Source organism: Canis lupus, chromosome 4, assembly GCF_011100685.1.
Source record: "Canis lupus familiaris isolate Mischka breed German Shepherd chromosome 4, alternate assembly UU_Cfam_GSD_1.0, whole genome shotgun sequence".
In the NCBI taxonomy this organism is placed as follows: Eukaryota; Metazoa; Chordata; class Mammalia; order Carnivora; family Canidae; genus Canis; species Canis lupus.
The window spans coordinates 24,374,855-24,391,896 of NC_049225.1; the positions used below are offsets into that span (position 1 = coordinate 24,374,855).

Consider the following 17,042-nt stretch of genomic DNA (forward strand, 5'->3'; position numbering starts at 1 on the left):
AAAAGAAAAAAATAACTCCACAGACTTCCAGTCACCTTGTGCTGAGCCTTGAAAGACAGCTGGCTCTTTAGCTTTTTGTATATTTTTGTTATTTTTTAAGTTTTGTTTTTTTTGCTTTGCATGAATGGAGAGTATACACATAAAAGAGATTAAAAACTAAATTTCTTTCAGCGGTTGGAGAATAGGACTGTGAGGAAAGAGAAATTTCTAAAATTTGAAGTCTAATTTATCATTATAAGAATTGCTATTTGTCGGATCCGTGGGTGGCTCAGCAGTTTGGTGCCTGCCTTCGGCCCAGGGTGTGATCCTGGAGTTCCGGGATAGAGTACCACATCAGGCTCCCAGCATGGAGCCTGCTTCTCCCTCTGCCTTGTGTCTTTGCCTCTCTTTCTCTGTCTCTTATGAATAAAGAATCTTTAAAAAAAAAAAAAAAAGGCTATTTGTAGTTAATGATCCATGTCAATCTTTTGATTTTAATTTGTTTTTAGTGATGGAACTGTTTACAAACATTAATGTTCAAAATTTGTTTCAAGGACCATCTTTTCTTCCTTCAACATATCTGCTCATATATTTCACATATACAGTGAAATAATCTTGGACTTAGCAGAAAGGCAGATAAAAAGAACTCATAAATGTACAAAAACAGTAAGAAAGGAGGACAACCAAGATGACTTTAAACTAAAAAAAATGATCCTCAGATTAACAAAAGAATATAAAATTTTTATTGCCATTGAAATTTTTGATTAAAATAATCCAACTGAGCATCCCCTTTGAAGACTGAGGCCTCCAAATCCAGAGATATAAGACTCGACCTCTAAACTGAAATGAATTCTTAATAAAAATTCTACAAAGATATTTTGGTTTACTGGGTTTACAAACCACAAAGAATGATCTAAAATAGAAACTGAAAAGATACTGACAAAATATGATGCAACAGAAGTAGTGCTCGGTTTGAAATATTTAAAAGAATTCCCTTGGACAGCACCTATGCATATTAGAGCAGTCTTTTCCACTTAAAATGTAAAAAAGAAAAAGAAAGGAAGAAAGATAGAAGTACTAATTTGTAATAGTAAAACTTAAAAATTCTGACCTTAAATTTATTTTGAGTACAGATATCCAGATACTTAAACCTTTACAGTAAGGATCAGCAAACTATGGCCCATAGGCTAAATACAGCCTGCCACCTATTTTTGGAAGTTTTATTAAAATATAGCCACATTCATTTATGTATTTCCTATAGCTGCTTTTACACACGATGGCAGACTTGAATACTTATGATAGATGGTATGGTCAGCAAAACCTAAAATATATTTATTATCTGCACCGTTACAGAAAAAACTTGCCAATATTTTGAGCAATATATGCCTGGTAAGAGCACAAATATGCCTGGTGTTTATTTAACAATCTCTTTATGAAAGTGATGGCAGTTTGTATTTTACTATCAATGAGATCAAATAGGTTTTAAGAACAAGGTGATGGAAAAAAAAAAAAAAAGAACAAGGTGATGGGGGAAAAAGGCAAGAGTATAAAGCATAGTCTTTCTCATATTCTCTTAAAAGAACTTCTATGCTAAACACTAAGTTTATGGGTTTGTGTTTACATTGTTTCCCTTAATAAATCACTAAATTCTATCTCTGAAACTAGTAATACACTGTATGTTAAACTGAAATTTTAAAAAATTTTTTAATTGTTTTCCTTAAGATAAATGATGTGAGTTAAATTCAGAAAACTATGATGTCCTTATTTCAAATTAGCATGATGCTTGTGCCCAATTATATCTTCCAGTAACAATGTGCCCAAAGGGGAATAAAAATACTTCAAGAATTCTTTCAGATTAAAAAAAAAAAAGAATTTTTTCAGATAAAAATATAGAAGATATAGGAAAGTTAGTCTTTGATTAGGCTATGAGACTAAAGGGTTCAAAAATACATATAAAACGTTTTTAGAAAGATGCGGAAACATCTGTGAATAAAATCAGTGTGAATAAAAATCTCATCTATGACTTTCATAATTAAGTGCCTAAAACCCAGCTGCAGGGTATTATTTGTATTAACAACAAACTGAGGAAGAACTGGTATAAACAGAGCTTATTAACGACTCCATTATGAAAAAAAAAAACAAAAAACAAAAAACAAAAAACGACTCCATTATGTTGTGACAACAATATCTACAACTATCTGTGGGGTTATTGCCATATCAATTACCATTTTTGTAATCTTGCAAAGGCAAAACTGATACACAGAGTAAACGGAGAGAAAAAAAGAAAAAATTATTTACCCTTGGTTTTGCTAGATCTTTGACAATTTCAATTTCTGCATCAGAAATAATATCATGGAAGCGAATAATACGAGGCTTGTCCCACTCATCCTCCTGTTTGGCTGGAGCCAGAATGAATTTCGGATTCCGGTTTCCATCATGGTAACGACAAAAGAGTTTTTTCTGTCTCCGGGGAGTCTAAACATAGTTAAGAAAATGATAAACCTATTAGAATAATAATAGTTTTAATGTTTGCTGTTATGCAGAAAAGAAACAATAATCATGAAAGAATATACAAAAGACAGTACTCTGCAAGTATTTTGCATCATCTAGGATGTTCAGGATTGTAAGTTTAATTAATGATTATTTTCTGGAAGAGAGGCTAGACCTTAAATAAGAAAAAAGGTAGGGGTTTCACTTTTAACCCATGTCTCAGGTGTTTAAATATGAAAAAAATAATGAAATGTTTATGAAAATATGAAATGAATGACCTGCACTGCTCCAAAGTTCACGAAGTAATTGGGAAGCCTCCAGAAAAAAAAGTTTCTAAAAGGAAAAATAAAACAAAACCTCACCAAGAAAACCTGGTTTTCCTAAATATCTCCCAGTTATATGCTTGCACCATAAATAAATTTAGTTTTAGGGATCCCTGGGTGGCGCAGCGGTTTGGCGCCTGCCTTTGGCCCAGGGCGCGATCCTGGAGACCCGGGATCGAATCCCACGTCAGGCTCCCGGTGCATGGAGCCTGCTTCTCCCTCTGCCTGTGTCTCTGCCTCTCTCTCTCTCTCACTGCGTGCCTATCATAAAAAATAAAAAAATAAAAAAAAATAAATTTAGTTTTAAAAAGCAAAGATGAAAATGACTAATTTTGAAAAAAAGAAAGTTATTAAAGAAGGCAAGTTTTTTTTGATGGGTATCAAAAATAGAGTGATCAACAAAACAAATAAATGTTCCTTGCTTTCTATATTAACTAAATAAGTTATCCATTGCTAATTCTTCACTTGATTAAACAAGTATATCATCTATAGGAATATTAGTTTTTTTTAAATTATTAGCTAACATACTAAGACAAATAATGATGCATGCTTATTCTCCTTTACCTCTAGAGTCAAATCTAAAGATTTATTTAGGGATCCCTGGGTGGCGCAGCGGTTTGGCGCCTGCCTTTGGCCCAGGGCGCGATCCTGGAGACCTGGGATCGAATCCCACATCGGGCTCCCGGTGCATGGAGCCTGCTTCTCCCTCTGCCTATGTCTCTGCCTCTCTCTCTCTCTCTGTATGACTATCATAAATTAAAAAAATTAAAAAAAAAATTTAAAAAAAAAGTAAAGATTTATTTATTGTGTCTGATACAATAATGAGGTGAATTTATTCTGAGAATAAAGATGATCCTTTGATTCTGGGCAGTGTTGATGTGTTATGTCATATCTACAAACTGCCAAATTAAGCAGACTTCTGTTTTATACCTATGGTTCTATTTTGATCTTGTCTTTAAGAGTTATTAAGGGCAATAAAAAAATATCTGGGGTAGCCTGGGTGGCTCAGCGGTTTAGCACTGCCTTCAGCCCAGGGCATGATCCTGGAGACCCGGGATCGAGTCCTACATCAAGCTCCCTGCATGGAGCCTGCTTCTCCCTTTGCCTATGTCTCTGCCTTTCTCTCTCTCTCTCTCTCTCTCCTGTGTATTCTCATGAATAAATAAAATCTTTAAAAATAATAATAAATAAATAAAATAAAATAAATAAATGTGAAAGCCAAAATCTGTTGAAACACTTTCTGCATTTTAAGTATTTCCTAAATAGACTAATACATTTCACTAAGCAATCCTGTCAAGGTCAACTAGGAGCAAAACCATAAGAGATTATTGTATAGATGTGTTCTTTGTTTTATAGGATGGTTTAAGACAGTATATTGTTTCTGCTTAAGACTGTGGAAATCTCTTTTGCATTAAAATATTTTTAAAAACCACCTTATCACTCCCCTTAATTATCTGATCCTCCATCTTATAAAAATAAGCTTCTTTTGGCCTATGCAAAGAGTTATATTACAAAAAATTTACAAAATGGCATAATGATTCAAAGTTTTATTGTAAGATTATTTTATGAATAGTTGGAGCATATTAAGTGCGACATCCACAATAAGGTGATTTAGCAGACTAATATTTTAAGCAGTTAATTCTAATTTTTATCACACATGCTTAAATATAAAAGAACTCTGATTCTCTCTAGAACTATGTACAAACACACACACATTCATACACACACACAATTGGCTTTTCCACTTTACCATTTTGATACCCTCCCCACGGCACAGCATTTCGTACTTCTGTCTCTCTGGCAGGTAATCCACAGCAGCCCCTTTTTTCTTCAGTGTGGTTTTCTGATCAGATTGGTCATCTGAAGCAGATTTGTTAGCATCTTTTTCTTTAGCCATTATATATTCAAAATATTTTAAGTTACCATTAGCTCTCTGGTGTTCAGGATCTATTAAGGAAGAAAACATGTCCATGGTTAAGTTTAGTCATTCAAGCATCAGAATATAGTAATATAAAAATAGAGGACCACATAATTTACCTTCCAAACTGAGACACTTATGAGAGTGAAAGGAGGCACTAATAAAAACTTTAGCTAGAGGTGCCTGAGTGGCTCAGTCAATTAAGCAACCAACTCCTGGTTGCAGTTTGGGCTTGATTTGGGCCATGGGATGAGCCCTACCACTGACACCACATTTCAGCACAGAGTCTGCTTGAGTTTCTTTCCTTCCTACCCCCCAAAGCCCATCACTTGTGCATGCTCGCCCTCTCACTCTAAAATAAATAAATAAAATCTTTTAAAAAATTATCATACCGACACAGTATGTAAAAACCAGAACTGCCCCAAGTGAATCACATACAGTCACCATATACAAAAAGAGTTCTGGAGAAGGAAGCAGCCATTTATTTCAAAGTAGCAAATATTCTACTTTGGAACTTACTAATCAGCCAAATAAATTATGATCAATTTCATGCCAAATAAATTCTAAAATATTACTCATTCTACTTATTTTAAGCAATGGAAAAGATTTTTCTGAGACTGAAATGTAATCATCATGGGAAAGACAGTGTACAGTTCAAAAGCAACATTCACCACAGATACACTATAAATGCAGAACATAGCCTACTTCCGAGGGCTGAGTGAATTTCAGTCCCAAAATTCTAAGTGAGATGGAAAAAGAGAAACTTAAGGATATAATTTTCAAATAACCAGAATCCACTAACTACCTCTGAATAGCTAGTCATCATTTAAAACTATCTTTTAGCAGGGGAAAAGAGGACTACTCCACCCATCCAGGAGAAAAAAAAAAAAAAACCCAAACCACCACCACCACCACCCACCCACCCACCCAAATAAAAAAGGCAGAACAATACATAGAAACTTCACTTGTGAGATTAACTGTTTAGGAAATCTAGCATTAGATTTGTAAAACATTGTGTTTGAGAAACTCCTCACAATATAATATATGTTGAGATATACAGTATGATCTTAATTTTGTTAAAGAAAGAAAGAAGTGTATATGCACAGGGAAGGCAGTATATACTACACTACAAGGAAACAAAATTTGTCAGTATCTTTCAATGACTGGCTTATGGATGACTCTTCCATATCTTTTTCTATTTTTAAAAATTTCCTATAATGACTTTAAGTCAGGAGGGGAAAGAAAATCTCTAAAAAATACTGAAAAAAGGATACTTAAACTAATATCTTAATTTATTAATTCACCTGACCAAGAAATAACCTGTCAGAAGTTCATTTTCAGATGACCAATCCTTTTAAATGGTTTGACTCTTCTGACATACACATATTAACCTGTTCAGAAAATAATTAATTTTTAAAAAGTTTTAAAGCTTCATTATATACCAAAGGCCACCTGAACTTATTAGCATACAACTCTACCTCCAGAGATTCTGACTTAGTAGGTTTTGGGTGGAGATCAGGGAATTTTTCATTTCTAATATGTATCCAAGTAATTCTGATGCACACAGTCCCTGGTTCATACTTAGAGAAATGAGTTCAAAATATTAGTGATAAAATCCTCACAGGATATCACATTATCTAACATTTGAATATGACAACCAAATATATTTTCAGTCTATTTCAAATCACTATTTTTAAATATGAAATGCAATAAAACAAAAAAATTCTTCAAAGGAAACTGGTTAATATTTAATATGACAACATGGTAAGTAAACATTTTTGACTAAATTAGCTAGGTTAGGTCCAATTTTGAAGTTCCTGAAGAGTACACAGCAGAAAAACAGCCACTGTCATAGCACCATTAGCTGAGAAAAATGAAAGAAGATATAGAAGATAAAATTCTATAAATTCATTTCATAAATTCATATAAATTTATAGAAGATAAAATTCGTCTAAAAGACTCTTGACTTATAACAAAAACTACCAAACGGATAATACTTAGCCATAAAAAAGAATGAAGTCTTACCATTTGTAATGACACATATGGAGCTATCAGAGAGTATGATACTAAGTGAAGTAAGTTGGTTGGAGAAAGACAAGTGCCATATGATTTTACTCATTTAAGAATTTAAGAAAGAAAACAAATGAACATAGAGGAGAAAAAAAAAGAGGCAAACCAAGAAACAGACTCTTAACTATAGAGAACAAACTGATGGTTACTGAAGGCAAAGTGGGTAGAGGATGAGTTAGACAGGTGATGGGAACTGAGGAGGGCTCTTGTGGTGAGCACCAGGTGTTGTGTGTAGGTAATGAACCACTAAAGTGTACACCTGAAGATAATATTGCACTGTGTGTTGACTAACTAGAATTTAAATAAAGACTTGAAAAAGAAAAAAAAGTACCAAAGCTATATGATGAATTACTTATCAGAATTACACCTATATCAGAATTATATATATATATTTATCATTGTAGAAGACAAAACAGACATATATCAGAATTACATATATCAGAATTATATATATATATATTTATTTATCATTGTAGAAGACAAAACACGTAGACATATATCAGAATTATATATGCACAAAATCTTGAATCAGACCAAATTAACATACCAAGTTCAAGAAGCTTCTTTGTGAGCAAAAGTGCCTTATCCAGGTCTCCCTGCTGGTATACCGCATAACTCAAATAATCTAGAACAGAGACTTTATCAATGGTAGAGACCTCGCCATCATCCAGCTGCCTTAGTGCTTGTTCCATCCACAGTTCTGTATGGTAATAATCTGCTTCTGTATAGGCCACTTTGCCCAACTCAAAACAGTCTTCAACTGTTAGAAAAGATTTATGTTTTACTCCTATGGAAAGAAAAGAAAGAGAACTTCAGAAATATTTAGGAGTATACAGCTTTCAAAGTGCTATCTCACTTTCATTTGAACTTTAAAACAACCTTCTGAGGTAGGAAATCAAGAATTATCCTAAGTTTATGAACAAAGGACAATCTAAAGGGGAATGAAACATGGTAAAAATTACATTAGGGCCGTGTACCCAGAAAACTCAAGACTTTAATTATCAGCCATCACGCCAAAATGAAACATCAATTAAGTTGAAGCACGCAGTTTTTTACCACAGCAGGAATCCCCATAGGACATATATCTTACTCCTAACCAACAATTTGGGCAAAAATGAATGGACAGGAAGAGAAGCAGACCTATAAATTGATTGGTTCCTTCCCTTTTCCCTTCAACACCATTAATGATGTATGATTTACATACCATAAAGTTCACCCATTTAAAGAATACAATAGTCTTTAGTATATTCGGAGTTGTGCAACCAACACTGCAATCTCATTTTAAAACATTTTCATTGGGCAGCCCAGGTGGCTCAGCGGTTTAGCACCGCCTTTGGCCCAGGGCGTGATCCTGGAGACCCAGGATCCAGTCCCTCATCCGGCTCCCTGCACGGGCCCTGCTTCTCCCTCTGCCTGTGTCTCTGCCTCTTTCTGTGTGTCTCTCATGATTAAATAAATTTTAAAAATCTTAAAAAAAAATAAAACATTTTCATTACCCCAAAAAGAAACCCTGTACCCATCAGCAGTCACTACTCATTATCTCCCCCTCCTTGCCCCAGCCCTAAACAACCACTGATCTACTTTCTGGATCTATAGATTTGCCTATTTCTGGTTATTTCATATAAATGCAATCATGCAACATAGGGTCTTCTGTGACTGCATCTTTCAACTCAGCACAACGTTTTCCAGATTCATTCATGTTGTAGAATCTTTTTTATTGCCAAAGAGTAGTCCCCTGTATGGAAAGACTATATTTTGTTTATCAGTTGATGGACATTTGAGTTATTTCTAGTTTTTTTTTACCTTAATGAATAATGCTGCTATGTACATTCATGTGCAAGTTTCTCCATGAACATTTGTTTCCATTATTCTTATATCTAGCAGTGGACTTGCTAGGTCCCATGGCAACTCCATGCTTTAACATTTTCAGGAACTGCCAAACTGTTCTCCAAATACCTACATCATTTTACAATCCCACCAGCAATATATGAAGTTTCCAACTTCTCCACATCCTAATGCTTGTTGTCCATTTGTTTTGATTATAGCCATTCTATTGGGTATAAAGTAGTGTTTCATTACGCTTCTGATTTGTATTTCCCTAATGATGATGCTGAGCATCTTTTCACATACTTATTATCCATTTGTGTATCATCTTTGGGAAAATGTCCACTCAAATCCTTTGCCCATTTAAAAATCTGATTCTTGGGGATCCTTGGGTGGCGCAACGGTTTAGTGCCTGCCTTTGGCCCAGGGCGCGACCCTGGAGACCCAAGATCGAATCGCACATCAGGCTCCCGGTGCATGGAGCCTGCTTCTCCCTCTGCCGGTGTCTCTGCCTCTCTCTCCCTCTCTGTGACTATCATAAATAAATAAATAAAAATTAAAAAAAAAAGGAAAGTTCTCCTTTCCTTTAAAATAAAATAAAATAAATAAAATAAAAAATAAAATAAAATAAAATAAAATAAAATAAAATAAAATAAAATAAAAATCTGATTCTTTTTATTACTTTTAGAGTTCTTTATATATTCTGGCTACAAGTCCCTGGTCAGAAATATGATGTTCACACATGCTCTCTCACTGTATGGGTTGTCTTTTCACTTTCTTAATAGTGTACTTTAAAGTACAGAAGTTTTAATTTTGGTGACGTCTAACATCAATCTTTAATTAGTTGTGCTTTTAGTGCTGGTAGGTCAACTAGTTTGTGACGTAAAACTTCTGTCTTAAGAAAAGGAGACAGGGGGGATCCCTGGATGGCTCAGAGGTTTGGCGTCTGCCTTTGGCCCAGGGTGCGATCCTGGAGTCCGGGGATCGAGTGCCGCATCAGGTTCCCGGCATGGAGCCTGCTTCTCCCTCTGCCTGTGTCTCTGCCTCTCTCTCCCTCTCTCTCTCTCTCTAATGAATGAATAAATCTTTAAAAAAAAAAAAAAAAAAAGAAAAGAAAAAAGAAAAGAAAAGGAGACAGGACACCCTGACTGGCTTAATCAGTAGAGCATGCAACTACTGATCTCAGGGTTGGGAATTCAAACCCCATGTTGGGTATGGAGCCTACTTAAAAGAATAAAAAATAAACTAGTTAAAAAAAAAAGGAGATATTTGATAGCTCACATGAAACTAAAAACTTTAAAAAGTGGAAAAACAGCCTCTTTAATCATTAAAGAAATATGACATTAAAACAACCCTCAAGAAAAATACCTTTAAGACAACAGCCTACATTTATTGAGGCCTTACTATGTGCTAGGCATTTGTCACTCATTTAATTCTCAAAGCAATGCAGATGAGGAACTAAGGTAGGGAGAGGTTAACTATTGTGATCAAAGTCACACAGCAAAGCCGGAATTGGAATTTGTACACTATGACTCCAGAAATTTGTGTCATATCATACCATAAAATGGCAAAATTTAATAGGAGAGGGAAAAGAAAACTGGTAACTTTACTCTTAAGACATTACACAATATGAAACAAGAGTAGTAATTTTATGCCTATGAATTTATACTATTTTTTTATTATTTTGAGTTTAGTACTAGGGTTTGAAGAAGAAACACCTTGTATAAACAATTTTTATAGCTGAGCCAAATATTGTAGCTAAAAACTGTAATAAAACTAAAAGCAAGGAAATGTAAAGGCTGATATGTCAACATAACGGAATAGCATTCTCCATTAAGAAAGATAATTTTTTAAATATTTTTTTAAAGATCTTATTTATTTATTCATGAGAGACACAGAGAGAAAAAGGCAGAGGCACAGGCAGAGGGACAAGCAGGCTCCATGCAGGGAGCCCGACACGGGACTCAATCCCGGAACTCCAGGATCATGCCCTGGGCCGAAGGCAGGCGCTAAACTGCTGAGCCACCCTGGGATCCCCTCTTTTTATTTTTTTTAATATTTTATTTATTTATTCATGAGAGACACAGAGAGAGAGAGAGAGAGAGGCAGAGACACAGGCAGAGGGAGAAGCAGGCTCCCCCAGGGAGCCCGACGTGGGATTCAATCCCAGGACTCCAGGATCCTGCCCTGGGCTGAAGGCAGGTGGTCAACCGCTGAGCCACCCAGGGACCGCGGTACCAAGAGTCTCAACACAAAAGAGATAGAAGTATATAAACCCTATAATATTTGAATTGGAACTAACAACATCAACTCATGTATTTCCTACCTCTGTCTGTTGAAAAGACCTAGAATCAATGACAAACTTCTAGCAATAGACATCCCTAGAACCTAGCTACACTCTACTCCCTAAATGTCATTCCCCATTAAAAAGGATCAAGGTTCACTATGCAAGATCTGATTCTCCCTGCTTTGGGTAGAAATTTATAAGATAAGCTTGGAAAAACTGTGCCAAAAAATTAAATTTCCTTGCTAGCAAAGAATAATAGGATCATCACAAAAAAAACAAATTAGCCAATCTAAAGAGAGTCCCACTGGCCTCAAACAGGATAACTGGGCATCAAATGAATAATTAATATAATAGAAATATAAAAATAGGGATCCCTGGGTGGCGCAGCGGTTTGGCGCCTGCCTTTGGCCCAGGGCGCAATCCTGGAGATCTGGGATCGAGTCCCACGTCGGGCTCCCGGTGCATGGAGCCTGCTTCTCCCCCTCTGCCTGTGTCTCTGTCTCTCTCTCTCTCACTGTGTGCCTATCATAAATAAATAAAAATTTTAAAAAAAGAAATATAAAAATATATAAAAATCCATGAGTTTATAGTGATATTTCAGATCAAAATCACTGGTCACTACTAGGAGTTATTACATCATCAACTCATTACTCTGAAAACTGATATAAGAAAAACAACTCATTACTCTGAAAATCAATATAAGAAAAATAAATTTATCTTGCCCTTCATATATAAACTCTATTTCAGGGTAACCAAATGGTTCCTGAAAGAAAGTTTCTACTAATAGAATTACAGCTAATAAAGCAGAAGGAATAAGATAATAAAATCACTATTTTTCAACCCCTAATGAAATAGTTCTAGGCAATGATCATCAAAGACTGCCACAACAATTAGATGACACTCGTGGAGGGACCCTTGGGTGGCTCAGCAGTGGAGCTGCACACCCTTCCGGCTTAGAGCGTGATCCCGAGGTCCAGGATCCAGTCCCACATTGGGATCCCTGTGAGGAGCCTGCTTTTCCCTCGGCCTACGTCTCTCTCTCTGTGTGTGTCTATCATGAATAAATACAATCTTTAAAAAAAAAGAAGAAATTCATGGAAAACTTCATAGGGACTTAGCAGTCTCCCACCACCGAAGCTACCATCAATCACTATCACAAAAAGAGTGATGAGATGTTAGGTGGCTGGTTTGTAATTCAATAAAAGTTCAGAGCGCCACCTATGGAGTTAATTACAAAACCTGAATCTAATTGAGACTCAAGCTCTAATAGTTTATAGGAAACACATAAGTTAGAGGAACAAATTAATACAAAAGAAAAAAATCAGGCAATTCTAAAATGTACATTCTACAATACATATAACCAGGTTTTTCCAACTTAATCAATGGACTGGGGGGAAAAGGAAAGGAAGAGAGAAGAATAAAACAGATTTAAGAGATATAACCAAAATGCACAACTGTTAAAAGGTATCTTTGAGATCACCAGAGAAACTGAGGATTGACTGGGTATTAAATTGTATTAAGGAAATACTGTCACTTTGTTAGGTTGGATAATAGTAAGTAATTATATTATTTTAAAAAAATACCTTATTGGGCAGCCTGGGTGGCTCAGCGGTTTAGCACTGACTTCAGCCCAGAGTGTGATCCTGGAGACCCAGGATCGAGTCCCACATCAGGCTCCCTGCATGGAGCCTGCTTCTCTCTCTGCCTGTGTCTCTGCCTCTCTTTCTCTCTGTGTCTCTCATGAATAAATAAATAAAATCTTTAAAAAATAAAAATAAAAATTAAAAAATACCTTATTGATCAGTTAGATACGCATATTTAATTATTTGTGTATAAAATGACATTATGTACAGAATTTGCTTTTAAAATGGTTCAGTAAAAATAATTAATTAATTAAAAAATGTTTCAGTAAAAACAACTAAAAGCAGGGGATAGAGGGAACATAGAAACAAGAATGGCAAAGTGTTAAAAACTTTTGAAGCTGTGTAATGAATACATGGAAACTCATTATGTCACTACTTTTATTTTTTTATATTTTCCATAATAATAAATCTTATAAGCAACATTAAGAAGGAGAAAGTCATGTCCCATGGAGTTCTTTCTATGCCTTATAAAGGAAATCACAAAATACCCTTTCTGACACTAACAAAAAAGAAAATGACAAATATGTGAAAAAAATAATAAAATTTAGATAATAAAAAATAAATAATACTTACCTGACATTTCCCTTTGAACATATAGTTCTAAGAATCAGGAAGGTCAAGATGGTGGTGGAGGAGGAGGAGGACCCTAGGCTCATCTCGTCCCATGAATACAACTAGATAACTATCAAAGCATCCTAAATACCCCAGAAATCAATCTGAAGACTGGCAGAACAAACTCCACAACTAAAGGTAGACAAGAAGCCACATCAAAGAAGGTAGGAAGCACAGAAAGGTAAGTTGAGAAAGAAAGGGATCATGGCCACCGTGGTAGGGTGGAAGCTGTGCTATCAGAGAAGGGCAAGAGACAAACTAGCACACAGGAAAAAGGAATCCCCATAACAACTGAATTGGAAAGCAAGAGGGCCTGCATTTTGTGAGTTATTGCAACCTTCTGAGTTTAAAGCCTAGTGTGCTGGACTCTGGGAGAGCTCAGAGAACATTGGGGCTGTTTTTGGAGAACAGGCAAGGCAAAAGCCTCTGTACATACAGCACTGAAACAGCAATCTGAAGAACACCTGGGGAACACTGTCAGGAGGTTAGTTGCTCATCTTGGAGCATGTCCCAGAGAAGCAGCATTCTTGAAGAGACCCCATCTGGGATCAAAGGAACTGGCATATGCCATTTCCCTCCCATGCCCCTCAGCATAAACACAGAGCCACCTACAGGAACCAGCTCACTGCTGGTATTTGAACCTAACTTGCTTACACCTTAGCACTCCGGAAGAACTGTCCTTCCCAGTCACACTTGCTCCAGTTACAGAAGATCAGCCCAAATCCCTGAAAACATCACATCTCCCAACCTTGGAGTTTGCGAGACCTCAGTTCTGGTGATGGCCAGGACAGGTCTCATTTTACAAGCAGACCAGAGCATACCTAGTTGAAACTCACCACATTCAGGCCAAGGACTATACACTGCTGACAACAGGCAGAGAGCCTCTGCAGGTGACTGGCGTAGAGAATAAAGTAGCCAGAACACAATAGCAGAGCACATGCAGCCCACAATGCAGACACTCCTGGGAGCACCAGGACCTGGGGAACAGAAGATACTACTACAGGGGACTATAGAATCTCTCCTTCATAGAGCCATTACCATAAAAATAGGAGATGGAGCTGACTTCCCAACACAGAAATAAGCACAGGGACTTAGACAAAATGCAAAGACAGAGAATTTGTCCCTAATGAAAGAACAAGACAAAGTCATGGCTAGAAATCTAAGTGAAATAAATATGAGTAATATGCCTGATGTAGAATTTAATGCAATGATCATAAGGATGCTCACTGGACTTGAGAAGAGAGTGGAAGACATCAGTGAGACTATTAACACAGAAATAAGGAATAATAGCAGTGATAAAGGGCTCAATAAATGAAATGAGAAACTCAGTTAATGCAATGAACAGTGGGCTAGAAGAGAGGAAGAAATTAATGACCTAGAAAACAGAGTAATGGAATGTCATCAAGCTGAACAAAAGAGAGAAAGAAAAATTATGCAAAACAAGAAGAGACTTAGGGAACTCAGTGACTCCATCAAATAAAAGAACATCTGTATTATATGAGTACCAGAAGTAGAGAGAGAAAAGGGAGCAGAGGGTTTTTGAAGAAATCGTAACTGAAAATTTCCCTAATCTGGGGAATGAAAGAGATATCTAGATTTAGGCAAATGAAAGAGATATCCAGATTTAGGCAAATGCCTAACAAAATCAACAAAAGCAGATCCATACTAAGACATATTGTAATTAAAATGACAAAATATAGTAATAAAGAAAAAATATTAAAACCAGCAAGACAGAAGAGAGTTACATACAAAGAAAATCCCATAAGGCTATGAGCAGATTTTTCAGCAGGTATTTTCCAAACCAGAAAGGAGTGGCATGATATATTCAAAGTGCTGAATGGGAAAAACCTGCAGCCAAGAAGACATCCAGCAAGGCTATCATTCAGAATAGAAGGAGAGATAGAGTTTCCCAGACAAACAAAAAATTAAGGGGTTCATGACCACTGACCCAGCCCTTCCAGAAATATTAAAGGGACTGTGAGTGGAAAAGGGAAACTAAAAGTGACAGTATAAAGGTAGGAAACACAAAAGCAGTAAAAATTAGTATTTCTGTAAAAAAAAAAATCAGTCAAGGAACTTACAAAATAAAAGGTATATGATACCATATACCCAAAACACAGGGAAGAGAATAAGGAAGAAGTTCGAACTTAAATGACCATCATCTTAATAAAGACTGCTACACGCAGCAGAGGTTATATACAAACCTAATGGTAACCACAAACCAAAAACCACTAGTAAATATGCAAAGAATAAAGACAAAGAAATCCAAATATATCACTAAAAAAAACAAAACCCAGCAAACCATGAAAGAAAGGTAAGAAAGGATCAGAGAAAAATCTTCAGAAACAATGACAAAACAAGAAATAAAATGGCAATAAGTACATATCTATAGATAATTGCTTTGGATGTAAATGGACCAAATGCTCCAATCAAAAACATAAGGTGACAGAATGTATAAAAAAACAAGACCCATCTATATGCTGCCTACAAGAGACTCATTTTAGATCTAAAGACACCCACAGATTGAAAGGGAGGGGATGGAGAAACAGTTACCATGCAAATGGATGTCAAAAGAAAGCCAGAATAGCAATACTTATATCAGACAAACTAGACTTTAAAACAAAGATGGTTACAAGAGACAAAGAAGGGCACTATATAATAATCAGGGAGATAATCCAACAATAAGATCTAACAATTGTAAATATTTATGCATCCAATATGGGAGCACCCAAATACATAAAACAGTTAATAACAAATATAAGGAAACTAATTGATAATAATACAGTAATAGTAGGGGACTTTAACACCCCACAAACATTGATGGACAGATCATCTAAAAAGACAATCAAGAAAGAACACTGGCCTTGAATGCACACTGCACCAGATGGATTTAATAGATATATTCACAACATTCCATTCTAAAGCAGCAGACTACATATTCAAGTGCACATGAACATTCTCCAGAATAGATCACATATTAGGCTACAAAACAAGCCTCAAGAAATTAAAAAAGATCGAAATCATAGCATACATCTTTTCTGACCACAACGCTGTTTTTTGGCTTTTTTTTTTTTTTAAAGACTTATTTATTTGAGAGAGAAAGAGCACAAACTGGGAGAAGGGCAGAGGGAGAAGCAGGCTTCCACTGAGCAGAGAGCCCAATGCAGTGCTTGATCCCAGGACCTTGGGATCATGACCACAGCCAAAGGCAGACAACCAACTGCTAACCACAACACTGTAAGACTAGAAGTCAACCACACACACACACACACACACACAATCTGAAAAGTCCACAAATATATGGAGGTTAAATAACATGCTACTAAACCAGGAAATTGGTCAACCAGGAAATAAAAGAGGAAATTAAAAAGTACATGCAGGGGTGCCTGGGTGGTGGTGTCAGTTAAGTGGCTGACTCTTGGTTTCCACTCAGATTGTGATCTTAGTGTCATGGGATTGAGCCCCATCGGACTCCACACTAAACCCAGAGTCTGCTTGAGATTCTCTCTCCCTTTCCCTCTGCCCCTCAGCCTCAGGCTCGCTCTCTCACAAATAAATAAATAAATCTTAAAATTAAAATATCAACAAAGCATTTCAAAAGATAGGCCCAAAAAGGAAGAATTAGACAAAATTAATCAAGGAGTAACATGGCATCAACATACATCCACTGAAATAAAATTTCTCTTTTTTGTTTTGAAACAATTGAAAAAACAAATATCCTTCCCCCTCAACTCTCACTCCCATTGTTTCACATCTAAACTGCTACAGTTTTAAGCCTGACAAAACTAAGGATTATGAAGTATATGAAGAAATGGGAATTTGCTGGTGATAATATAAATAGGTACATCTGCTCTGGAGAACAATCTGGCCACATTTGGTAAAGCTGACAAAGCATA

The 17,042-nt window shown here is 36.0% G+C and overlaps 1 protein-coding gene across 4 annotated transcripts in view; it reads right to left on the reverse strand.

Moving 5' to 3' along the window:
- Nucleotides 1-17,042, reverse strand: part of P4HA1 (prolyl 4-hydroxylase subunit alpha 1) — a 77,503-nt gene that overhangs the window by 35,408 nt on the left and 25,053 nt on the right. For all 4 annotated transcript variants that reach the window (XR_005357958.1, XM_038534309.1, XM_038534308.1 and 1 more), the window contains 3 exons: nt 7,328-7,567; nt 4,543-4,739; nt 2,278-2,454 (listed from right to left, as the gene is read on the reverse strand). Coding sequence is in view for 3 of the 4 variants with exons in the window: in XM_038534309.1 (XP_038390237.1) it covers nt 2,278-2,454; nt 4,543-4,739; nt 7,328-7,567 (614 nt within the window). In the remaining variant the exon portion in view is untranslated. The remainder of the gene's footprint in view (nt 1-2,277; nt 2,455-4,542; nt 4,740-7,327; nt 7,568-17,042) is intronic.